This window comes from Mobula birostris, chromosome 2 (genome assembly GCF_030028105.1).
Source record: "Mobula birostris isolate sMobBir1 chromosome 2, sMobBir1.hap1, whole genome shotgun sequence".
In the NCBI taxonomy this organism is placed as follows: domain Eukaryota; kingdom Metazoa; phylum Chordata; class Chondrichthyes; order Myliobatiformes; family Myliobatidae; genus Mobula; species Mobula birostris.
In genome coordinates this window covers 214,200,475-214,226,998 of record NC_092371.1, presented here as the reverse complement: position 1 = coordinate 214,226,998, position 26,524 = coordinate 214,200,475, and the positions used below count along the sequence as shown (strand labels likewise).

The following is a 26,524-nucleotide window of genomic DNA, read 5'->3' as shown; positions in this document are numbered from 1 at the left end:
AATGGCAGATGGAGTTTAATACTGACAAGTGTGAGGTGTTGCACGTTGGAAGGACAAACCAACGTAGAACATATAGGGTTAATGGTAAGGCACTGAAGAGTGCAGTGGAACAGAGGGATCTGGGAATACAGATACAAAATTCCCTAAAAATGTCGTCACAGGTAGATAGGGTCGTAAAGAGAGCTTTTGGTACATTGGCCTTTATTAATCGAAGTATTGAGTATAAGAGCTGGAATGTTATGATGAGGTTGTATAAGGCATTGGTGAGGCCGAATCTGGAGTATTGTGTTCAGTTTTGGTCACCAAATTACAGGAAGGATATAAATCAGGTTGAAAGAGTGCAGAGAAGGTTTACAAGGATGTTGCCAGGACTTGAGAAACTCAGTTACAGAGAAAGGTTGAATAGGTTAGGACTTTATTCCCTGGAGCGTAGAAGAATGAGGGGAGATTTGATAGAGGTATATAAAATTATGATGGGTATAGATAGAGTGAATGCAAGCAGGCTTTTTCCACTGAGGCAAGGGGAGAAAAAAACCAGAGGACATGGGTTAAGGGTGAGGGGGGAAAAGCTTAAAGGGAACATTTGGGGGGCTTCTTCACACAGAGAGTGGTGGGAGTATGTAATGAGCTGCCAGACAAGGTGGTAAATGCGGGTTCTTTTTTAACATTTAAGAATAAATTGGACAGATACATGGATGGGAGGTGTATGGAGGGATATGGTCCGTGTGCAGGTCAGTGGGACTAGGTAGAAAATGGTTCGGCACAGCCAAGAAGGGCCAAAGGGCCTGTTTCTGTGCTGTAGTTTCTATGGTTCTATGGTTCTATAGTACAAAGAAAAGAGTTTCAATAGTTTTACTGACCAACTTAATTGTATTTTGTAAATATATACAAATTTAGAATTTGATGGCTGCAACACACTCAACAAAAGTTGGGACAGAGTTAAAATAAGACTGAAAAGTGCGCAGAAAAGTCATGCTACTGTGACAATTATAGCCACCTGGGCTCGGGAGTACTTCGGAAAACTAGTGTCACTCAACACAGTCAGTCACTGCATCCAGAAATGCAACTTGAAACTGTATTACGCAAGGAGGAAGCCATACATCAACTCTATGCAGAAACACCGGTGAGTTCTCTGGGCCCGAGCTCATCTCAGATGGACCGAAAGACTGTGAAACCGTCTGCTGTGGTCAGATGAGTCCACATTTCAGCTAGTTTTCGGAAAAAACGGGCGTTGAGTTCTCTGTGCCAAAGATGAAAACGACCATCCAGATTGTTATCAGCGAAAGGTGCAAAAGCCAGCATCTGTGTTGGTATGGGGATGCATCAGTGCCCACGGCATGGGTGAGTTGCATGTATGTGAAGGTACCGTTGACTCTGAGGCGTATATTAAGATTTTAGAGAGACATATGTTGCCATCAAGGCGACATCTCTTCCCAGGACATCCACGCTTATTTCAGCAGGACAATGCCAGACCACATTCTGCACGGGCTACAACAGCGTGGCTTTGTAGACACAAAGTGCGTGTGCTTGACTGGCCTGCTGCCAGTCCAGACCTATCTCTTATTGAAAATGTATGGCGCATCATGAAGAAGAGAATCAACGGAGACCACGGACTGTTGAGCAGCGGAAGTCTTATATCAAGCAAGAATGGACAAAATTTCCAATTGCAAATCTACTACAATTAGTATCCTCAGTTCCAAAACGATTAAAAAGTGTTATTAAAAGGAAAGGTGATGTAACACAATGGTAAACATGCCTCTGTCCCAACTTTTGTTGAGTGTGTTGCAGCCATCAAATCCTAAATTTGTGTATGTTTACAAAATACAATTAAGTTGGTCAGTAAAACGATTAAAAATCTTTTCTTTGAACTTTTGTCAATTAAATAAAGGTTCACGTGAATTAACATATCACAGATTTTTGATTTTATTGCATTTTGGAAAATATCCCAACTTTTCTGGAAATAGGGTTTGTACTAACTGTGGATTGTTCATTCTATTTATTCAGTAGTGAATAAACAGTGAGAGGTCAAAGATGTCTATGGAAATTTTAAGCAAAGAATACAGAAATGTATAGCAAAGCTGATATAAGATGTTGATCCATTGTGGAAGATGAAAATTGGCAAAGATATGGTGAATTCAGTTTTTGGGTTCTAGGACCTTGTGGACAAAGGTGATGGTTTGGCTCTTGGACAGGGCTGGCTAGAGAGTCTGCTGAATAACTGGACTAATGTGGAAATAAATGGCAGGTAATTGGACTAATGTGGGAAAAGATTATTGTGAGGATCTCCGTTTGAAAGAATGAGAGCAGCATGTATTCTGTAGGCAGTAGTAGTTTCAATAAGTGGCCAAAGGCATTCTTATGGGTCAGTTAGGAGATGTGAGTGAGAAATTGGGATGAAAAATGAAGGAAGACATAAAATGGAATCCAGTTCCAGGCCTTTTTATTGGATCAAAAGAAATTTAAGTGCTTTCACTGTCATTTCAGCATTTACCTGCCTGTCTGGCTCAGGCAAAAAAGATGCTCCAAAAATGTCTGAATTGCATATGCCCTGGTATGAAGCTGAGATATACAATCCATGCTGCCAAATATGGAAAGAGAATTCTTCTGTCCAGCTGTTCTGTATGCCTTAAATAGATTAAACTTTGCTGTCTTCTGAAAACATACATTTCTAAACAGTTTTGTTTGCCATCAGCATGCTATTATAAGCAGTTAGTCATGAAATTTGTTGTTTTTAGCAAGAAATAAGACCTTGGGAATAGAACAGGATCTCTTTGTGGGATTGTCCAAGTTTGGTTTGATTCTTTATTTCAAAAAAGATTATTACATTTGGGTTAAGGAAAATCCTGTACAATATTTTAAGCTATAAATAATGCTAATTTTTCTGCATGAATTCAAAGCTATGTCTTTGAAATCATGCATTCGTCAAAAAATCACTGGGAAATGTAAAATTATATAATCTTTCAAAAATATAAATAGACTGTTGTGAATCTCCTTAAGTGTTTCAAAAGAATTGTTTAATTTTAGAATGAATATTTTGATTTTGAAAATAACTTTGCTCTTCCTAATATCAGACTGATGAGTGGCGACTTAGTTACGTGAACAAAGATTTCGCTGTCTGCCCGTCATACCCTCCCATTGTCACGGTGCCAAAGTCAATTGAGGATGAGGTTGTGAAAAAGGTTGCTACGTTTCGTCAAGGTGGTCGCTTCCCTGTCCTCAGCTACTATCACAAGAAGAATGGAATGGTGAGCATCTGAGATGGTTGTAGCTTTTGTTTAGAAAAGCAGGCTTGAAAGCACACCAGGTACAATCATTTTCTAACTATACTTAACTATATTCTTGCATCTATCCGCAGACTTAGGACCTACAAACATTTCCTATTTTCATAAGATAATGTCTGACTGAGAGAAGTTTTCTTTAATGATCTCCAAATTGCTTTCATAAATTCCCTTGACTTACTCCAGGCGAGTGTTTACTGTATTGATGAATATATTGTATTTTAGCCTAAGCTGTTTTAAAATTACCCGTTATTACAAATTCTTTAAATATATGAAACCAGTCATCTATTTATGGAGGTTTCTTAACTAATTCTAATTAATTAAATATTTGACTTTTCTAAAGATGTTTGCCGTCAGAAGCGTTCCAAATTACAGTGCAGTACAAAATCAATATTTCATGTTCTGCTACTGTTAGTGTGCTCTTCCTCCTTTCCATCTATGTCACTGCTAGGTAGGGAAGAGGCTGAAGACCAGGACCTCCTTTGAATTACTCTCAATACCACGTACAGATGAATAAGTGGCTGAGGAACTGGTGCAGAGAACAGGGTTTCAGATTTCTGGATCATCGGGATCTCTTCTGAGGAAGGTATGACCTGTACAAAAAGGACAGGTTACACCTGAACCCGAGGGGGACCAATATCCTTGCAGGCAGATTTGGTAGAGCTGGTGTGGAGGGTTTAAACTAATTTGATGGGAGATGAGAACTGGAGTGATAGGGCTGAGGATGGAGATGTTGGTATACAACTCGATGCAGTGTGAGTCTGAGGAAGGATGGCAGATGGCAGGGCAAAATTGCATTCAGTGGGATGAGATGAACTGTGACCTGGAAGCAAAATTGAAAAGGATGATGAGTACAGCACTGAAGATGCTATATTTGAATGCACATAGTGCACGGAACAAGGTTGATGATCTTGTAGCACAGTTGGAGATTGGCAGCTATAAAGCTGAGCGTATCACTGAGAAGTGGCTGAAAGATGATCCTAGTTTGGAGCTTAACATCTAAGGATATACCTTGTGTCAAGAGGACAGGCAGATAGACAGAAGGGGTGGGATAGCTCTGTTGGTAAAAAAGGAAATCAAATCCTTAGAAAGAGGCAAGATAAGATCAGAAGATGTAGAGTCCTTGTGGGTACAGTTCAGAAGCTGCAAGGGTGAAAAAGACCCTGATGTGTGTTAAATATATGTCCCTAAACAATAACCAGGATGTAGGATATAAATTTCAATGGAAAATAGAAAAGGCATGTAATAAGGGCAATGTTATGGTAGTAATAGGGACTTCAATATGCAGGTAGATTGGAAAAATCAGGTTGGTGCTGGATCCCAAGAGAGGGAATTTATGGAATGCCTACGAGATGGATTTTTAGAGCAGCTTATGGTTGAGCTGTCTAGGGGAAAGGCAATTTTGGATTGTGTGTTGTGTAATGAACCAGATTTGATTAGGGAGATTAAGGCAGCGCAGCAACAGTCGAATAAGTGCAGGAGGCCTTACACAAGTCGTAGAGCAAGAGATTTAAATAAAGAAGCTTTCACAGAATTTTGATGGCGTAGTTGCAATCAAATTGGCGCAAGAGGCCTCATGCATTAACAAAGGCAAATAAGAGTAAGGCTGGAACAAGCAGAGCAGCTGTTGTGGGAGCGGGCCAGTGTTAAATTGAGGAAGCTTTGGCTATCAGGATTAGGCAAGGTAAATATCGGGTAAGTTTCTTCATTCATCATTCTTTGTTTATTAGTACAACGAATGGCTCCAGGGGCTGTACTGTGTTCTTTGTGTGAGATGTGGGAATTCTGGGAGAGCGCCAGCCTCCCGGATAACCACATTTGCACCAGTTGCACAGAGCCTCTGCTCCTCACAGAACGTGTTAAAGAACTGGAACTGCTGCTTGAAGAAAGGAAATTGAGGGAAATGATTGATAGGAGCGACAGGGACAGTCATCCTTATGTTGCAAAAGGCAAGATAATGGGTGACTTTCAGGAGAGGGAGGGAAAATGGGCAGCCAATGCAGAGTATCCCTGCAGCCGCTCACCTCAATAATAAGTATACCATTTTGGATACAGTTGAGGGGGACAACCTACCGGGGGCAGGGGGGGTGGATGAGCCACACCGACCGGGCCTCTGGAAGGGTAACGAAGAGGAATGCAGTAGTGATAGTGGATTAGAGTAGTAGACACGAGATTAGGTGGATGTGATAGAGACACCCGGATAGTTTGTTGCCTCCCAGGTGCCAGGATCAAAGACTTCTCAGATGGGTCCGTGACATTCTAAAGGAGGAGAGAGAGCAGCCAGAAGTCGTGGTACATATTGGCACCAGTTAAAAAAGTAGAAATAGTGAGGAGGTTCTGAAGAGAGAATTTAGCAAGCTAGGTAGAAAGCTGAAAAGCAGGACATCCAGGGTAGCAGACTCTGGATTGCTGTCTGTGCCACGTGCTAGTGAGGATAAGAATAGGATGATTTAGCAGATAAATGCGTGGCTGACAAAATCTGGACACCCAGATGGTATGTTGTCTCCCAGGCGCTCGGTATGAAGATTGGTGGAGGGGCAGGTAGTGTTGAGGAAAGAGGAAGGCTGCAGAAGGACTTAGACAGATTAGGAGAATGGGAAAGTGACAAATGAAGTACAATATTGGAAAATACATGGTCATGCACTTTGGTAGAAGAAATAAATGAGCAGAGTATTTTCTAAACAAGGAGAAAATCCAAAAATCTGAGTTGCAAAGAGACTTCGGAGGCCTTGTGTAGAACACCCTAAAGGTTAACTTGCAGGTTGAGTCAGTCGTGAGGATGGCAAATGCAATGTTAGCATTCATTTCAAGAGGTCTAGAGCACAAGAGCAGTAGTATGATGCTGAGGCATTATAATGCACTGGTGAGGCCTCACCTTGAGTATTATGAACAGTTTTGGGCTCCTTATCTAAGAAAAGATATTCTGGCATTGGAGTGGCTTCAGAGGAGGTTCACAAGGATGGTTCCGGGAATGAAGGGGTTATCATATGAAGAATGTTTGATGGCTCTGGGCCTGTACACACTGGAATTTAGAAGGATGAGGTGGGATCTCATTGAGACCTTTCAAATGTTGAAAGGCCTAGACAGAGTAGATATGGAAAGGATATTTCCCATGGTGAGGGAGTCTAGGATAAGAGAGCACGGCCTCAGCATACAAGGGCGTCCATTTAAAACCGAGTTGTGGAGAACTTTCTTTAGCCAGACGGAATTCAATTTGTGGAATTTGTTACCACAGGCAGTTGTGGAGGCCAGGTCGTTGGGTGTATTTACGGCGGAGATGGATAGATTCTTGATTGGCCACAGCATCAAAGGTTACAGGGAGAAAGCCAAGGAGTGGAACTGAGGAAGGGGAACAGAAAAATATCAGCCATGATTAAATGGCTGAGCAGGTTTGATTGAAACCTATCGAATATTGAAAGACCCAAACGTTGTGAATGTGGAGAGGATGTTTCCTATAGTGGGTGAGTCTAGGACCAGAAGACACACCCTCGGAATAGAGGGGCATCCATTTAGGACAGAGATGAGAAGGAATTTCTTTAGCCAGAAGGTAGTGAATCTGTGGAGGCCAAGTCATTGAGTATACTTAAATCAGAGGTTGATAGGTTCTTGGTTAACTAAGGCATTAGAAGTTAGGGGGAGAAGGCAAGAGAATGGTTTTGAGAGGGATAATCAATCAACCATGATGGAATGGCGGAGCAGACCTGTTGGACAAGTGGCATTATTCTGCTCCGGGGTCTTATGATCTCTCCCAGTATGCTTTTCCAAACTATACACCATTCTATGATTGAATTCTTTCCAGCATGTTATTCACTTAGAAACATAGAAAACCTACAGCACAATACAGGTGCTTCGGCCCACAAAGTTGTGGGGAACATGTCCCTACCTTAGAAATTTCCAGACTTCCCCATAGCCCCCTATTTTTCTAAGCTCCATGTACCTATCTAAACATCTCTTAAAACAGGGGTCCCCAACCTTTTTTGCACCACGGACCGGTTTAATATTGACAATATTCTTGCGGACCAGCTGACTGGGGGGTGGGGAGTGGGGGGTGTTCCAAGTAGGGTTGCCAACCTTCTCACTCCCAAATAAAGACAAAAGTAGCAGTCAAATCCTGGGACACTTGTGTTTACCCCAGGAAAGACTACCATGACCATGCAGCCTTGCGTGGGCACATGTGTGTGCATGCGTGACGTGCACATATGTGCCGATTTTTTTTTTTCCCCACAAATCAGTTTTGGCTTAATCTTCCCGACTACACTGTACATACATTATTTCTACTTTATGTAGGCTGTGTAGTTATCATATCATTCCTGCTTTTACTATATGTTAGTATTATTTTAGGTTTTATGTGTTATTTGGTATGATTTGGTAGGTTATTTTTTGGGTCTGGGAACACTCAAAAATTTTTCCCATATAAATTAATGGTAATTGCTTCTTCGGTTTACACCATTTCGGCACGAACAGTTTCATAGGAACGCTCTACCTTAGCGGGGGAAATACAGGACAAGAGCGGTCCCGTATGGGACAAACCAATTTAGCCCAATATACGGGATGTACCGGCAAATACGGGACAGTTGGCAACCCTCTGTTCAAGTTCAACAGTGCGTGACAGGGAATGAGGGAAGGTGCCGCTGACTCATATCGTTTCCTCGCGGCCCAGCAGCACATGCTTTGCGGCCCAGACCCGGTCCATGGCCCGGTGGTTGGGGACCGCTGTCTTAAAAGACCCTATCGTATCCGCCTCCACCACCGTTGCCAGCAGCCCATTCCACGCACTCACCACTCTATGAGTAAAAAAACTTACCTGACATCTCCTCTGTACCTACTCCCCAGCACCTTCTCCCCAGCACCTTAAACCTGTGTCCCCTTGTGGCAACCATTTCAGCCCTGGGAAAAAGCCTCTGACTATCCACACGATCAATGCCTCACATCTTCTTATACACCTCTATCAGGTCACTTCTCATCCTCCGTCGCTCCAAGGAAAAAAGGCCGAGTTCACTCAACCTGTTTTCATAAGGCATGCTCCCCAATCCAGGCAACATCTTTGTAAATCTCCTCTGCACCTTTTCTGTGGTTTTCACATCCTTTCTGTAGTGAGGCGACCAGAACTGAGCACAGTACTCCGAGCTTGAAAAGAAATGTAGTTCCATTATTTAAAAACGCAAACACGAGGAAATCTGCAGATGCTGGAATTACAAGCAACACACACAAAATGCTGGTGGAATGCAGCAGGCCAGGCAGCATCCATAGGAAGAAGCACAGTTGATGTTTCAGGCCAAGACCCTTCGTCAGGACTAACTGAAAGGAGAGTTAGTAAGAGATTTGAAGGGGGGGGGGGATCCGAAATGATAGGAGAAGACAGGAGGGGGAGGGATAGAGCTAGGAGCTGGACAGTTGATTGGCAAAAGGGATACAAGGCTGGAGAAGGGAGAGGATCATGGGACAAGAGGTCTAGGGAGAAAGAAAGGGGGAGGGGAGCGCCAGAGGAAGATGGAGAGCAGGCAAGGAGAAATCGTGAGAGGGACAGAGAGAGAGAGAAAAAAAATGAATGAATGAGTGATGGGGTGATACGTCGATCCATGGCCTCCTCTACTGTCAAGATGAAGCCACACTCAGGTTGGAGGAACACCACCTTATATTCCGTCTGGGTAGCCTCCAGCCTGATGGCATAAACATTGACTTCTCTAACTTCCGCTAACGCCCCTCCTCCCCTTCTTACCTCGTCCCTTATTTATTTATTTATTTATTTTCCCCTTTCTGTCTCTCTCTCCTTTTTTTCCTCCCTAGGCCTCCTGTCCCATGATCCTCTCCCTTCTCCAGCCTGGTATCCCTCTTGCCAATCACCTGTCTAGCTCTTGGCTCCATCCCTCCCCCTCCTGTCTTCTCCTATTATTTTGGATCTCTCCCTCCCCCTCCCACTTTCAAATCTCTTACTATCTCGGGTTTCAGTTAGTCCTGACAAAGGGTCTCGGCCTGAAACGTCGACTGTGCTTCTTCCTATAGATGCTGCCTGGCCTGCTGCATCCCACCAGCATTTTGTGTGTGTTGCTTGTACAAAAATTCCGTTATTGCTTTTTTTTTGCTAAATGCTCTGCAGACTAGTAGCTGGACTGTTGGTTCAGCAAGCATTAAACAGGAAGAATGAGGATGCTTTCTCTTGCTGAGAATTGTGAAGAATTTTTACGTCCAAATATTAATGCTTTCCAGTTTGTGGAATGAGTGCCAACCTTAATGGGAAGCAACTGCATGAGCCTGTTAGGCCTAAGCCTGTGTTTCCAAATACTGTACTCCCAGAATTTGCATCACAGTCATTCACATGGTTGTGCCATTATTTGTTAAAACTCCAAGCTGTGGGATATCCACCCTAAATTTCCCTAAATTAGTTTTCTGTTTTGGTCCTTAAAACTTGTTTGTTTAACCAAGATGTTCATCTGCTGTCCAAAGAGACATTTAGAGAGGTACATGAATAGGTTGTTGCATTTGTGGAATTTCTTACCACAGGCGGCTGTGGACGCCAGGTTGTTGGGTGTATTTAAGTCAGGGCCTGATAGGTTCTTGATTGAACACAATATCAAAAGTTACAGAGAGAAGGCTGGGATGGGGCTGAGGCGAGGGGAAAAAGGATCTCTCATGATTGAATAGCAGAGCAGACTCAATAGGCCAAATGGCCAAATTCTGCTCCCATGTGTTGTGGTCTTAAATATCTCCTCTAATAAAAAGGATGTACTAAGCAGGTCAGGGAACATTTGTAGTGTGAGAAACAGGAATTTCTTTTGTTTAGACTTTCATCAGAACAAGGAAAAATTAGAAATTAATAATAACTTGCTGAGAAATCGAGAGGGGTGGTGAAAATATAAGAAATATCATATGTGCTGTAGATTCTGTATGTTCAATAATCTGTGAATACAACAAAGCTCAGATATTTCCAAACTTTCAGTTTTGGTTCCTTGCACAAGAACATTGTTCTTCTTTACTTCATGGCTATCAATGTCAAAAAGTTCAAATATCCAGTTAAAGAGGGAGGACTGAGAATACTAAATAAAGGAAATGTCTCAGAACAATTCTAACTTAAGCAGATAAGTGTTTAATAATTGAAGGTTTTCTCAGAATCTTTCATTTTAAAACTTGGATTTGTAAGAAGTTTTAAGTATTTAAGTAATTGCTTTAAAATTTTTGCTTTATAAATTGGCAGAATATCATATTTCTTTTGATTTCAGCAGAATTTTGATTTGTAGACCACTCAGAAATCCTTATTTAAACAAATAAATCAAACACTCAGTTTTCAATAACCCTTAAGTAAAACTTCCCTTGTTAAACTACAGGAGACTCATTTCAAAAATGTTTTAATTTCTGCAGGATACTTGTTTAGGTTATATCTGATTCAATTATTAACAGTAATTTAGTTGTTCTAAGCAATTGGGTTAGTTTCCTTCAGAAGATTTTATTTCAGTTTTCTTTTGAACTTACTCCTCGTTAACATAAACCTGAATTAAAAAAGTGGAAATGCAGTGTAAACATTCAGGATGAAGAGAGTACCAAATTAAAGGCCGTGTATTCCTTTAAGTTCTGAATCATGTATATTAAGAAAAGAATGCTGAAAAATGCATACAAGGAAATAACTCAAACTCTGAAAAAATAATTAAGGGGACAAAATACAGTACAAGTCTCAAAGAAAGTAAAAGTACTTAAGTATCAGGACGTAAAATAACTGTTTATTGCAACACTGAGTATTCTCAGTTTAATTATACACATTATAAATTTATATAATTACATGCAATACAACTACAGGTTTTTAGCCTGGGGCAAATCCATTGTGATGAACTGGAATGTAGTCACTGGCAGAAATTGATAGATGGGTAGAGCATGAAAATAGCATCATCACATTTGCAGAACAGGAGTGTTATTAGCAGTACTGTAATTACGATTGTGCTATCATAACAATAAGAAGTCTCATTTAAAATTAGATACAGAGTCATAGTTATACAACATAGAGATGGACCCTTCAGCACAACATGATCATGCCCATCAAGATGTTTGCCTGAGCTCATTTCGTTTAGATTCTTTTCTATTCATGTACTTGCCTAAATGTCTTTTAAATACTGTAATTTTACCTGTTTTTGATTCTTCTCCCTAGCAGCTCATTCTACACAGCCATCACCCTCTATGTGGAACCCTTGGGTTCCTTTCAAAATTTTCTCCCTCAGCTTAACACTGTTCAAAGTTCAAAGTAAGCTTATTACCGAAGTACATATATATCACCATATAGAACCCTGAGATTCATTTTCTTGCAGAAATTCACAGTAAATACAAGAAGCACAACAGAATCAATGAAGACCGCATCCAACAGAACAACAAACAACTAATGTGCAAAAGACAATAACTGTGCAAAATTTGCAAAAAGATACAGAAAAGGTCCTGTCCATGCTGTGTATTGAGAAGCCCTAACGTCTTACTGACATATCTGGCATGTCTTGAATTAACTATGTCTCCATGAAACACAGAACACAGCAATCCTTCATTTCCCTCTGATGCAGCATTCATGCCTTTAGCAACTCATTCATGTTCTCCAGTGACTGTATGTTTGCTATCAAGATACAGACAAGAGGATTTTTTATACCCCAGTGTTTCAGTCTGGCTTGGAGTCCTCCCCCTCCTAAGACCATGAGATACAGGAGCAGAATTGGGCCTTTTGACCCATCAAGTCTGTTCTACCATTTCATCATGGCTGATCCACTTTCTCTCTCAGCCCAATCTCATACCTCCTCCTTGTATCCCTTCATTCCCTGACCAATCAAGAATCTATCAACCTCTGCCTTAAATATACATAAAGACTTAGAAATACAGAAACATAGAAAACCTACAGCACAATACAGGCCCTTCGACCCACGAAGTTGTGCGGAACAAGTTCCTACCTTAGAAATTACTAGGCTTACCCATAACCCTCTATTTTTCTAAGCTCCATGTACCTATCCAGAAGTCTCTTAAAAGACCCTATCCTATCCGCCTCCACCACCGTTGCTGGCAGCCCATTCCACGCACTCACCATTCTCTGAGTAAAAAATTTACCCCTGACATCTCCTCTGTACCTACTCCCCAGCACCTTAAACCTGTGTCCTCTTGTGTGGCAACCATTTCAGCCCTGGGAAAAAGCCTCTGACTATCCACACAATTAATGCCTCTCATCATCTTATACACCTATAAGGTCATCTCTCATCCTCCGTCGCTCCAAGGAGAAAAGACCGAGTTCACTCAACCTGTTTTCATAAGGGATGCTCCCCAATCCAGGCAACATCCTTGTAAATCTGCTCTGCACCCTTTCTATGGCTTCCACATCTTTCCTGTAGTGAGGCGGCCAGAACTGCTTTGAGCGCCCTATGGACTCAGTCCCCAAGATCCCTCTGATCCTCCACTCTGCCAAGAGTCTTACTATACTCTGCCATCATATTTGACCTACCAAAATGAACCACTTCACACTTACCTGGGTTGAACTCCATCTGCCACTTCTCAGCCCAGTTTTGCATCCTATCAATGTCCCACTGTAACCTCTGACAGCCCTCCACACTATCCACAACACCTCCAACCTTTGTGTCATCAGCAAACTTACTAACCCATCCCTCCACTTCCTCATCCAGGTCATTTATAAAAATCACGAAGGGTAAAGGTCCCAGAACAGATCCCTGAGGCACACCATTGGTCACCGACCTCCATGCAGAATATGACCCATCTACAATCACTCTTTGCCTTCTGTAGGCAAGCAAGTTCTGGATCCACAAAGCAATGTCCCCTTGTATCCCATGCCTCGTTACTTTCTCAATAAGCCTTGCATGAGGTGCCTTATCAAATGCCTTGCTGAAATCCATATACACTACATCTACTGCTCTACCTTCATCAATATGATTAGTCACATCCTCAAAAAACTTTAATCAGGCTCGTAAGGCACAACCTGCCCTTGACAAAGCCATGCTGACTACTCCTAATCATATTATACCTCTCCAAACGTTCATAAATCCTGCCTCTGGGGATCTTCTCCTCAACAGCTGCCTGTGGCAAAGAGTTCCACAGATTCACCATTTTGGCTAAAGAAATTCCTCTTCATCTCTGTTCCAACAGGATGCCCCTCTATCCTGAGGCTGTGTCCTCTGGATTTGGACTCTCCCACCATCGGTAATATTTTCTCGACATCCACTCTATCAAGGTCTGTCACCCTTAATAGTTCTGAATTCTAGTGAATACAGGCCCAGAACCATCAAACACTCTTCATATGACAAGCCATTCAATTCTGGAATTATTTTCGTGAACCTCCTTTAACCCTTCTCCAGTTTCAGCACATGCCAGCCTCCCGGATGGCCACATCTGCACCAGGTACGTCGAGCTGCAGCTCCTTAGGGACCAGGTTAGGGAAATGGAAATACAGCTTGATGACCTTCGTCTGGTCAGGGAGAGTGAGGAGGTGATAGAGAGGAGCTATAGGTAAGTAGTCACACCGGGACCTTGGGAGACAGATAAGTGGGTAACAGTCAGGAGAGGGAAGGGCAGGAGTCAGACACTAGAGAGTACCCCTGTGGCTGCCCCCCTCCTGTTTGAGTACTGTTGGAAGGGTTTGGCCTATCTGGGGGAGGCAACAGTGGCTGTGCCTCTGGTACAGAGTCTGGCCCTGTTGCTCAGAAGGGGTAGGGAAAGGAAGAGGTTGGCAGCAGTGATAGGGGACTGTGCAGTTAGGGGGTCAGACAGGCAATTCTGTGGACGCAGGAAAGAAACACGGGTGTGCCAGGGTGCCAGGTGCCAGGGTCCGGGATGTTTCTAATCGAGTCCACGATATCCTGAAGTGGGAAGGAGAACAGCCAGAATTTATGGTTAATACTGGTACTAACGACATAGGTAAGGAAAGGGAGGAGGTCCTGAAAACAGACTACAGGGAGGTTGGAAGGAAGTTGAGAAGCAGGACCTCAAAGGTAGTAGTCTCGGGATTACTGCCTGTGCCACGTGACACTGAGTATAAGAATAGAATGAGGTGGAAGATAAATGCGTGGCTGAGGGATTGGAGCCGGCGGCAGGGATTCAGATTTCTGGATCATTGGGACCTCTTTTGGGGCAGGAGTGACCTGTACAAAAAGGACGGGTTACACTTGAATCCAAGAGAGACCAATATCCTGCCTAGGAGGTTTGCTAAGGCTATTGGGAAGAGTTTAAACTAGAATTGCTGGGGGGGTGGGAACCGAACTGAAGAGACAGAGGAAAGGGCGGTTGGCTCACAAATAGAGAAGGCTTGTAGGCAGTGTGAGAGGGAGGATAGGCAGGTGATAGAGAAGGGATGTGCTCAGACAGATGGTTTGAGATGTGTCTATTTTAATGCAAGGAGTATTATGAACAAAGCGGATGAGCTTAGAGCGTGGATCAGTACTTGGAGCTGTGATGTTGTGACCATTACAGAGATTAGAATGGGACAGGAATGGTTACTTAGAGTGCCAGGCTTTAGATGTTTCGGAAAGGACAGAGAGGGAGGCAAAAGAGGTGGTGGCATGGCACTGTTGATCAGAGATAGTGTCATGGCTGCAGGAAAGGAGGAAGACGGAGAGATTGTCTATGGAGTCTCTGTGGGTGGAAATTATGAACAGGAAGGGGTCAGTCACTCTACTGGGTGTTTTTTATAGAGCACCCAATAGTAACAGGGACATCAAAGAGCAGATAGGGAGACAGATTCTGGAAAGGTGTAATAATAACAGGGTAGTCATGGTGGGAGATTTTAATTTCCCAAATGTGGATTGGCATCTCCCTAGAGTGAGGGGTTTGGATGGGGTGGAGTTTGTTAGGTGTGTTCAAGAAGGTTTCTTTACACAATATGTAGATAAGCCTACAAGAAGAGAGGCTGTACATGATCTGGTATTGGGAAATGAACCTGGTCAGGTTTCATGTCTATCAGTGGGAGAGCATTTTGGAGATAGTGATCACAATTCTATCTCCTTTACTATAGCATTGGAGAGAGATAGGAACAGACTAGATAGGAAAGTATTTAATTGGGGTAAGAGGAAATATGAGGCTATTAGGCAGGAACTTGGAAGCATAAATTGTGAACAGATATTCTCAGGGAAACGAATGGAAGAAATGTGGCAAATGTTCAGGGGATATTTGTGTGGAGCTCTGCATTAGTACGTTTCAATGAGACGGAAAGGAAGGTAGGGTACAGGAACTGTGGTGTACAAAGGCTGTTGTAAATCTAGTCAAGAAGAAACGAAAAGCTTATGAAAGATTCAAAAAACTAGGTAATGATAGAGACCTAGAAGATTATAAGGCCAGCAGGAAGTAGCTTAAGAATGAAATTAGGAGAGCCAGAAGGGGCCATGAGAAGGCCTTGGCGGACAGGATTAAGGAAAACCCCAAGACATTCTACAAGTATGTGAAGAGCAAGAGGATAAGACGTGAGAGAATAGAACCAATCAAGTGTGACAGTGGAAAAGTGTGTATGGAACCGGAGGAGATAGCAGAGGTACTTAATGAATACTTTGCTTCAGTATTCACTACAGAAAAGGATCCTGGTGATTGTAGGGATGACTTACAGCGGACTGAAAAACTTGAGCATATAGATATCAAGAAAGAGGATGTGCTGGAACTTTTGGAAATCATCAAGTTGGATAAGTCACCGGGACCGGACAAGGTGTACCCAGGCTACTGTGGGAGGCGAGGGAAAGATTGCTGAGCCTCTGGTGATGATCTTTGCATCATCATTGGGGACAGGAGAGGTTCTGGAGGATTGGAGCGTTGCAGATGTTGTTCCCTTCTTCAAGAAAGGGAGTAGAGATAGCCCAGGGAATTACAGACCAGTGATTCTTACTTCAGTGGTTGGTAAAATTGATGGATAAGATCCCCTGAGAGGCAGGATTTATGAACATTTGGGGAGGAATAATATGATTAGGAATAGTCAGCATGGCTTTGTCAAAGGCCAGTCATACCTTACGAGCCTGATTGAATTTTTTGAGGATGTGACTAAACAAATTGAAGGTAGAGCAGTAGATGTAGTGTATATGGATTTCAGCAAGGCATTTGACAAGGTACCCCATACAAGGCTTATTGAGAAGGCAAGGAGGCACGGGATCCAAGGGGACATTGCTTTGTGGATTCAGAATTGGCTTGCCCACAGAAGGTAAGGAGTGGTTGTAGACGGGTCATATTCTGCGTGGAGGTCAGTGACCAGTGGTGTGCCTCAGGGATGTGTTCTGGGACTTCTCCTCTTTGTGATTTTTATAAATGACCTGGATGAGGAAGTGAAGGGATGGGTTAGTAAATTTGCTGATGACACAAACTTTGGGGGTATTGTGGATAATGTGGAGGGTTGTCAGAGGTTACCGCGGGATATTGATAGAATGCAAAACTGGGCTGAGAAATGGCAGATGGAGTTCAACCCAGATAAGTGCAAGGTGGTTCATTTTGGTAGGTCAAATATGATTTCAGAATATAGTATTAATGGTAAGATTCTTGGCAGTGTGGAGGATCAGAGGGATTTTGTGGTCCGGATCCATTGGACACTCAAAGCAGCTGCACAGGTTGACTCTGTGGTTAAGAGGGCATATGGTGCATTGGCCTCCATCAATCGTGGGTTTGAGCTTAAGAGCCGAGAGGTAATGTTGCAGCTATATAGGACCCTAGTCAGACCCCACTTGGAGTACTGTGCTCAATTCTGGTCACCTCACTACAGGAAGTATGTGGAAACCATAGAAAGAGTGCAGAGGAGATTTACAAGGTTGTTGCCTGGATTGGGAAGTGTGCCTTATGAGAATAGGTTGAGTGAACTTGGCCTGTTTTGCTTAGAGCAACGGAGGATGAGAGGTGACCTGATAGAGGTGTATAAGATGATGAGAGGTATTGGTCATGTGGATAGTCAGAGGTTTTTTTCCAAGGCTGAAATGGCTAACACGAGAGGACACAGTTTTAAGGTATTTGGATGTCGGTACAGAGAAGATGTTGGGTAGGTTTTTTATGCAAAGAGTGGTGAGTGGAATGGGCTGCCGGCGACGGTGGTGGAAGCGGAAACGATGGGGTCTTTTAAGAGACTCCTGAGTGGCTACATGGAGCTTAGGAAAATAGAGGGCTGTGGGTAATCCTAGGTAATTTCTAAGGTTTGGCACAGCATTGTGGGCTGAAGGGCCTATATTGTGCTGTAGGTTTTCTGTTTTTGATGTTCTATCCTTTCTAAGATAAGGGGCCCAAAACTGCTCAAAATACACCAAGTGAGGCCTCACCAGTGCTTTCTGAAATCTCAACATTATATCCTTCCTCTTGAGATGAATGCTAACATTGCATTTACCTTCTTCAACTCAGACTTAATCTGTAAATTAACCTTTAGGGAATCCTGCACAAGGACTCCCAAGTCCCTTTGCACATCAGTTTTTTGTATTTTCTCTCCATTTAGAAAACAGTCAACCCTTTCATTTCTTCTACCATAACCATACACTTCCCAATACTGTACTGTATTCCATCTGCCATTTCTTTGCCTATTCTCCTAAAATGTCTTAAGTCCTTCTGTGGCCTCTGTACTTCCTCAAAACTACCAGCCCCTCCAACTGTCTTCATATCGTCTGCAGACTTTGCAACAAAGCCATTCCATCATCCAAATCACTGACAATATAACCTAAATTGAATCAGTCCCAACACAGGTCCCTGTGGAACATCATTAGTCACCGGCTGGTAGCCAGAAATGGCTCCCTTTATTCCCACTCTTTGCCTCCTCACGGCTATGGTGATGTACCTTGCAGTACAAGTAGCATTGAGAGTTAAATCCACCGAGTCCTTCATCAGATAGTGAAATGGCTAGTTCATTAAGATGGTTTGAAAGTATGCTACTTGAAGGGAAATTACATCCTGTAGATTGCAGTGAGAGTAGTTCAGAAGAGTATATTTAGACCCACAAAGATGAGAAAATCTGCAGATGCTGGAAATCCAAAGCAATACACACAGGAACTCAGCAGGCCAGGCAGCAACTATGAAAAAGAGTAAACAGTCAAAATTTCGGACTGAGACCCTTCATCAGGCTATATATTTAGAAGTTTTTTAAGCTGCCTGCAAAGCGGTGCCATTTTTCACCAGTACCATTTTGACTCCCCTACTCCAGGGTGAAAAAAAAGATGGTAACAATCTGCTTTATCTACACTCCTCATGATTTGACCTCTGTAAGGTCACCCCTCACCCTCTTATGCCTCAGGGAAACAGCAGCCTATCCAGTCTCTCCTTGTAGCTCAAGCCCTCCGGTCCTGGCAATAATTGAAATATAATGCTCTCCAAAGTCTGTGCAATTGTAGTTAGTCCTATCATTGCACTATTTTCTACCTACATGAGAATTTTTTTAAAATACACTGCAATTTTCTTGAAGGCATTTTTTCGGGGAATTCCTTAACTATCATGTCTGGCTTAGTATGACATGATTGATTGCAGTGAGAAGTGCATCAGCTTGGTGGAAGCATGTGATAATGTCTATCTCATGTACGTGCCTTTAGTCTCCTTGGAAGCTCAGTTTTCAAGTGGAGGATTATGTCTGCCAAACTTGCAATTTTAATTTCGCAGCCAAAAATACACAGTGAAAGATGATACTGCTAGAAATATTTAATCTAGTGACAGATTATGTTGCCATGTAGGTTTTGCAAAGGGTCTGCAAAGTACATGAAAGAAATTTTTATTTTGCTATGCAGTTGTTTACATGTATTTCTCTGTTTAGAGTTCAGATTTTGTTATCTGTAAAATTTTAATTTCAATTTGAAATGTGTGTTTGTGAATAATAAATTTTGTAGGACCAAGAACCAATTCTCCAGGGTTAGAAATGGGATTTTACAGTAGTCATCTAATTTTAAAATTTAAGATTCTCATTTGCTTACACTCCAGCAAACGATATAGGAGTGGCTATGAAAGAAAACAACAGGTTATTTTATTGGGAAGAGTTGAGAAAAAACAGTTGTGGTTAGATTACATGGTAAAAATATAAACAATCAGTTACCTGTGCAGGGAAATATTACATGTAGACATTTTCAGGTTTTTACTGTGGAAATAGGTACAGTTTTCAAGTGAAGGAGCATTGGATAAGGGTACACAGATGCAGTTAAGTAGCCATTTTAAAGTTGCAATAACACAAGAGATTCTGTAGATGCTGGAAATCTAGAGCAACACACACAAAATGCTGGTGGAACTCAGCAAGTCAGAGAGCATCTGTGAAAATGAATAAACAGCATTTCAGGCCAAGACCATTCATCAGGACTGGAAAGGAAGGAGGAAGACGCCAGAATAAAAAGATGGGGGGAGGGGAAGGAGGGTAGTTAGAAGGTGATAAGTGAAGCCAAGTGGATGGGAAAGGTAAAGGACTGGAGATGAAGGAATCTGATGGGTAAGAAACTGAACCATAGGAAAAAGGAAGGAGGGATGTATACTGGATTGGGGGGGGGGGGGTACGGCGGTGTTAGGCAGGTGAGGAAAAGAGGTAGGAAACCAGAGTGGAGAATAGAAGAGGGAAGGAGAGGAAAGAAGTACTGTGGGGTTATAGGTTCTTCAAACTGCTGATTTTATTTCTTAATTATAAGTGGTGCTTTAAAAGTTGATGGAATTTCTGGGCATATAATATTGTATAACTTTTGATGAAACAATTTTGAGGCTTTCTTAATTTTCAACTGCAGGTGTTCAGCTAAAATTTTAAGATGACATAACCAAGACAAGATGGCAGAAAGTTTCTAATTGGGCATTTTAAACTTATGTATAACTATATGCAATAACTATAGCACCTATATTGGGCTTTAGACAATGAACACCTTAAGACACTAGAAGAGGAGTGTCACAGACTGAGAGACCTGACCATTGGAAATAGGCAAGAAATCTGGAGCAATAGCCAGTGGAAAGGGGTCACTTGATGATGGTATGGAAGAACAGTTACTGAAAGTCTGCTGGGCGAGAGGAAGTCTCATTTTTATTCTTTCACTTTCATTTTTATTGTGGGGAGGGGGGTGGATTGCTTTGGTAGACCATCAACTTCACAAATTTTTGAGAGGCAGTGAAATCAATGTGGCAACATTTTCTTCAGATCATTACATGAACACGTTAGAATTAAGAGTAATGAGAACACAGAAATGAGAGGAATTTGTAGGATGACCACGTAAGCACCCTTCTTGAAAATGTTGGCTGTGTTGGTGTTAATTCTTGTTGGATGTAGGTCCTTTTTCAATGCTTTGGATATCTGAAACTAAGTATTTATTTTAAAAAAAAAACATGTCTGAAAACAGAGGTTCTGTGGAAACCAAGCCATCTTACTTCAATCAACCTTGTAGGAAATTTTGTGGTACAGCCTGGCTGTGAAATGTGACTGAAGGATTATGATCTGTATCAGCATGGCTCTGCTGATGTATTTAGTTAAAAATAACTTCTAATGTTGAAGTGATGGCTTCATTGAAATGATGAACCACACTGAATAGCAACCTGACATTCATAGATATAGGAGTATTCCTCAGTTACTTTTTTCATAATGTTAGCAAATTAAAAACAGATCAGAAAACATCTGGAGTTATTTAAACTGGTCTATAATTTACAGTGAAATTATGGAGAGGCTATGAAAGTTTACAAATGTCAGAGTTTGCACATGTGCAGTTACAGCTTAAGAATCCAGAATTTGCAGTTAATAGTTCCCTGCAGCTTCAGAGTATGTAGTGTTGTAAGTATGCTTAGTATAGTTGGGAGAAACTGACAAACTTGATTCATGAACTATGCCTCCTGTTTAAGAAAAAATGCTGTCAAATAATGTCTTTTGAATGTGAAGTAGTTTAGCTTTTAATGGCATACTAATCATAATTATGGCATAATTACCCTTTTGGCCCTAAAACTCTTTATTAAAAATGTTGATTGTTATCCCCATAGTTTATTTTTAAATTACTTGCTTTTTACAAATCTAGTATTTTTAACTTGACATTTTAGCTTCTCCCTTAATTAGTTGATGGTCTCAATTATTTCATTTTCCTCTTAATTACGTTAAAAAAGTCACTTAAAGTTGGTGCTTATTTACTTCTTGCTTTACAGTCTGTGAAACTATAGTGTTTAACTATGCAACCAACATGGCACATTCCAACTTGCATTTACTTGGCAGATTTTGTTAAGATCAATAGCAAGCTTCAATGCTACTGACTATAAAATCCGAAGTCTCATCATGTATTTAGTTTCATGTGCAGGAAAAATAGTTTCTGCAACACTGGGGCAAATGTATCTTTAACAAATTGAATCAAGTTCATGATTTTACTTCTGATTAACTGTGTTAAAATAAGAATATTTGTTTAGCTATATCCAGTTTTTCAATTTTTTAATTTAATAATGAAACGTACTTAGGTAATGATGCGCAGCGCCCAGCCATTGACTGGAACCAACGGAAGAAGGTGCAAGGAAGATGAAAGATTGATTAATGCCACTCTACGAGCAGGGAAACGTGGTTATATAATTGACACCAGACCACTTACTGCTGCTCAGCAAGCCAGAGCCAGAGGAGGTGGCTTTGAACAAGAGGCACATTATCCTCAGTGGCGACGTATTCACAAGTCCATTGAAAGGTAAGTAAGAACCACAGCTGTTCACTTTATACTGCTTTCATAAGTGTTTGTTTATGTTGTATGGCGTGCAAAAGGATGTTCATCTTTTTCTGGAACAATTTAGCGAAAACACTTCAAAATGAAAGCTTAGAATCAAAATCAAATGTTTAATTATAACCAAATTATTCTTTGTCAGAATTCTCTTTAAAATAAAAGGACCACTAAATAAAGCATTGCCCCCTAAGCTCTGGAAACTAGAATCCACTTGAAGATTTTAATGAAGGAAAATGATGTAATCAGAACAGAATTTCAGCCTGCTTTATACCATATAATACATAGGGGACTTAATACTTACAGAAAGTTATTTGATGCATTCAGACCAGAGCATCCTTCGTGCTAGTCCCATTTGCCTGTGTTCGGTCCATAACCCTCCAAGACGCTTCTGTCCATGTACCTATCCAAATGCCTTGTAAATTTTGCCTTTGTACCCACCTCAACCACTTTGCCTGGAAGTTCATTCCAGGTACTCTTTACCCTCTGTGTAAAGAAGCTATCCCTCAGATATGTTTTCAATATTTCCCCTCTTCTATCTGTGCCCTTTAGTTTTGGACTCCACAACCTTGGGGAAAAGACTATGACCGTCAACTTTATCCATGCTTCTCATAATTTTATGAACTTTTATGAGGTCACCTCTCATCCTTCTACGCTCCAAGGAATAATGATCCAACATGGCCAACCTCTCCCTATAATTCAGGCCCTCAGTCCAGGCAGCATCCTCATAAATCTCTTGCATGCTTTCCAATTTGAAATGTCTTTCCAAAAACAGTATAACTAAAACTGCTCACAATACTCCAAGTGCGGTTTCACCCACAATCTGTATAACTGCAACATACTGTCCTTACTCCTAAACTCCGTGCCCTGACTCATGAAAGCCAGCATGCTAAATGTCCTCTTCGCCACCCTGTCTATTTGCATGGTTATTTTTAGCAAACTGTGCTCTTGTATTCCCAGGTCCCTCTGTTCCCCAGCATTCATCAATGCCTTTCCATTCACTGAATAGGTCCTACTCAGGTTTGAACGTGGAAAAATGCCACACAGTTACCCAAGTTGAAATACATTTGTCGTTCCTCAGCCCTTCTCTTTGTAATTGATTGAAAGCAGGTTCACTGTCAACAACAACCTATAATTTAGTCTCATCAGTAACATAATAAATTTTCCATTATACAGAATGAGTTGAAAGGGAGTGTGGGAATCAAAACGTGTTTTAAAGGAGCTTGGTTAAAAGGCCTTGCTGTATTTAAAAAGAGTGGGAAGAAGGTCTTGATGAGCCAGATCCTGAACTATTGAGATTTCTGTATAATAGCAGAATATTTTTGCAGTATGTATGACATTTAGACTATAGAACCATGAGACACTGGAGCAGAATTAGGCCATTTGGCCCATCAAGTCTTCTCCGCCATCCTATCATGGCTGATTTATTATTCCTCTCGCTCTCATTCCCCTGCCTTCTCCCCATAACCTTTGATGCCATGACTAATCAAGGACCTATCAAACTCCACTTTAAATATACTCAATGACTGGCCTCCACAGCTATCTGTGGTAATGAATTCCACAGATTCACCATCCTCTGGCTAAAGAAATTCCTCCTCATCTCCATTCTAAAGGGTCATTCTTCTATTCTGAGGCTGTGCCCTCTGGTTCTAGACTTACCCACGATCGGAAACATCCTCTCCACATCCATTCTGTCTAGACTTCTCAATATCCAATTAGTTTCAATGAGATTTCCCTCCACCCCCACCTCCCACAATTCTTCTAAATTCCTGCAAGTATAGGCCCAGAGCTATATAACTGTCCCCATAGGAAAACCCTTTCATTCCTGGTATTATTCTCGTGAACCTCTTCTGTACCCTTTCCAATGCCATCACATATTTTCTTAGGCAAGGGGCTGCTGCGCAGGTTGACTCTGTGGTTAAGAAAGTATACAGTGCATTGGCCTTCATCAATTGTGGGAATGAGTTTAGGAGCTGAGAGGTAATGTTGCAGCTACATAGGACCCTGGTCAGACCCCACTTGGAGTACTGTCCTCAGTTCTGGTCACCTCACTATAGGATGAATGTGAAATCACAGAAAGGGTGCAGAGGAGATTTACAAGGATGTTGCCGGGATTGGGGAGCATGACTTTTGAGAGAATAGGTTGAGTGAGCTCAGCCTATTTTCCTTGGAGCGATGGAGGATGAGAGGTGACCTGATAAGAGGGTGTATAAGATGATGAGAGGCATTGAACTTGTGGATAGTCAGAGGCTTTTTCCTAGGGCTGGAATAGCTAGCACGAGAGGGCACAGTTTTAAGGTGCTTGGAAGTAGGTACACAGGAGATGTCAGATGTTTTTTACGCAGAGAGTGGTGAGTGCGTGGAATGGGCTGCAGGCAGCGGTGGTGGAGGTGGATATGATAGGGTCTTTTAAGAGACTCCTGGACAGGTACACGGAGCTCAGAAAAATGGAGGGCTCTGGGTAACCCTAGGTAATTTCTAAGGTAAGGACATGTTCGGCACAGCTTTGTATTGTGCCGTAGGTTTTCTATGTTTCTAAAACTGCTGACACTTCTCCAAGTGTGGTCTAACCAATGTGTTGTAAAGCCTCACAATTACAACCTTGCTCTTGTGTTCTAGTCCTTTCAAAATGGAATGCTAACATTGCATTTTTATTCCTTACCACCCACACAACCTGCAAGTTAACCTTTAGGGGATCCTGCACAAGGACTCAAGTTCCTTTGCACCTCTGGTTCTTGAATTTTCTCCCTGTTTAGAAAATACACAATGCCACTATTTTTCTAGGAAGCTCAGATCCTTCAATGTGTGCAGCAGGATTTTGGAAAACCTTTACCAGTCTGTTGTAGCGAGTGCAGTCTTCTATACAGCTTTATGTTGGCGGAGCAGCATCAGAGCTGACGACGCAAAAAGGCTAAATAAACTAATCAAAAAGGCTGGATCCGCCCTTGGCTACAACCTAAACTCTTTTGAGTTAGTGGTGGGAGGGAGGTCACTAAACAAGCTGTTATGGACAATCGGGCACATCCTCTCCATGATCTACTGAATAAGCAGCGGAGCACCCTTACAAACAGACTCATTCAGCTCCACCAGCACAAGGAATCTTACAGAAAATCTTTCCTACCAAATGCAATAAGCATATACAACAGTTCATCTCTGTGCGACAGGAGAACATGCATCACAGAACAACAGCAAACGAGAAAATATCTGTTTTATTATTTTGTACATTATTATTGCACAGTACTGCACATTGGTAAATTATTCTGTATATTAGTATTTTTTATTTTTATTATTAATATTGTTATATTTATTATTATTACAATTATTGTTCTACTGACCATACAATTCCTTATATTATATTCGTTCTGCCACTTCTTTGCCCCTTCTCCCAACCCATCTAAGTCCTTCTACAGACTCTCTGCTTCCTCAGCATTACTTGCCCCTCTAGCCCTCATCTGCAAACTTGGCTACAAAGCCATCAATTCTTTCATCCAAATCATTGACAGATATTGTGAAAAGAAGCAGTCCCTGTAGCAACCACTGTGGAACGCTGCTAGTCACCGCCATTCTGACTCTTTGCTTCCTGCCAGTGAGCCGATCTTCTATCCACACTAGTATCTTTCCTGTAGTACCATGGGCTCTTATCTTGTTAAGCAGCCTCCTGTACAGCAGCTTATCAAAGGCCTTCGAAAATCCAAGTAAACAACAACCACTGATTCTCCTTTGTCTACCCTGTTCTTCAAAGAATTCCAACAGATTTGTCAAGCAAGATTTTCCCCTTGAGGAAACCATGCTGATTTTGACTTTATCATGTGCCTCTATGTATCCCAAAATCTCATCCTTGATAATACACTCCAACATCTTCCCAACCACTGAAGTCAAGATAACTGGCCTGTATTTTCTTTTCTTCTGCCTCCCTCCCTTCATGAAGAATGGAGTGGCATTTCCAATTTTGCAGTCCTTCAGAACCATTCCAGAATCTAGTGATTCTTGAAAGATTACTAATGCCTCCCCAATCTCCTCAGCTATCTCTTTGTGGCCCATGTGACTTAATTTACTTTCAGACCTTTCAGCTTCCCAAACACCACCTCCTTAGTTATAGCAGCTGCACTCACTGTTGCCCTTGACGCTCTCAAATTTCTGGCACACTGCTCGTGTCTTTCACAGTGAAGACTAATGCAAAATACTTACTCACTTTGTCTACCATTTATTTGTCTCCCATTACTACCTCCTTCAGTGTCATCTACCAGCGGTCCGATATCCACTCTTACCTCTCTTTTACTCTTTATATATCTGAAAAATATCTTGGTATACTCTTTTATATTATTAGCTAGTTTTCCTTTGTATTCCCTAATTTCCTCTCTTTATGGCTTTTTTAGTTGCCTTCTGTTGGTTTCTGAAAGCTTCCTCATCCACTAACTTCCCACTAATTTTTGCTACATTTTATACCCTTTCTTGAGCTTTAATGTTGTCTTTGACTTCCTTTGTTAGCCACAGTTGCCTTGTCCTCCCCTTAGAATGATGTCTTCATCTTTGGCATCCCATGCCTTTTATATTGTCCAAAGTAACTGTAGCCAATGCTGTTCTGCCATCATCCCTGCTAGTGTCTCCTTACAATACCTTTGGCCAGCTCCTCTCTCATGCTTCTTTCATTCCCTTTAC

At 41.7% G+C, this 26,524-nt stretch overlaps 1 protein-coding gene across 1 annotated transcript in view; it reads left to right on the top strand.

Moving 5' to 3' along the window:
• The window catches only part of mtmr9 (myotubularin related protein 9), a 107,210-nt gene that overhangs the window by 53,184 nt on the left and 27,502 nt on the right, over nt 1-26,524 (top strand). Inside the window, exons 4-5 of the mRNA XM_072251430.1 lie at nt 3,072-3,245; nt 21,618-21,835. Of these exons, the coding sequence (XP_072107531.1) occupies nt 3,072-3,245; nt 21,618-21,835 (392 nt within the window). The remainder of the gene's footprint in view (nt 1-3,071; nt 3,246-21,617; nt 21,836-26,524) is intronic.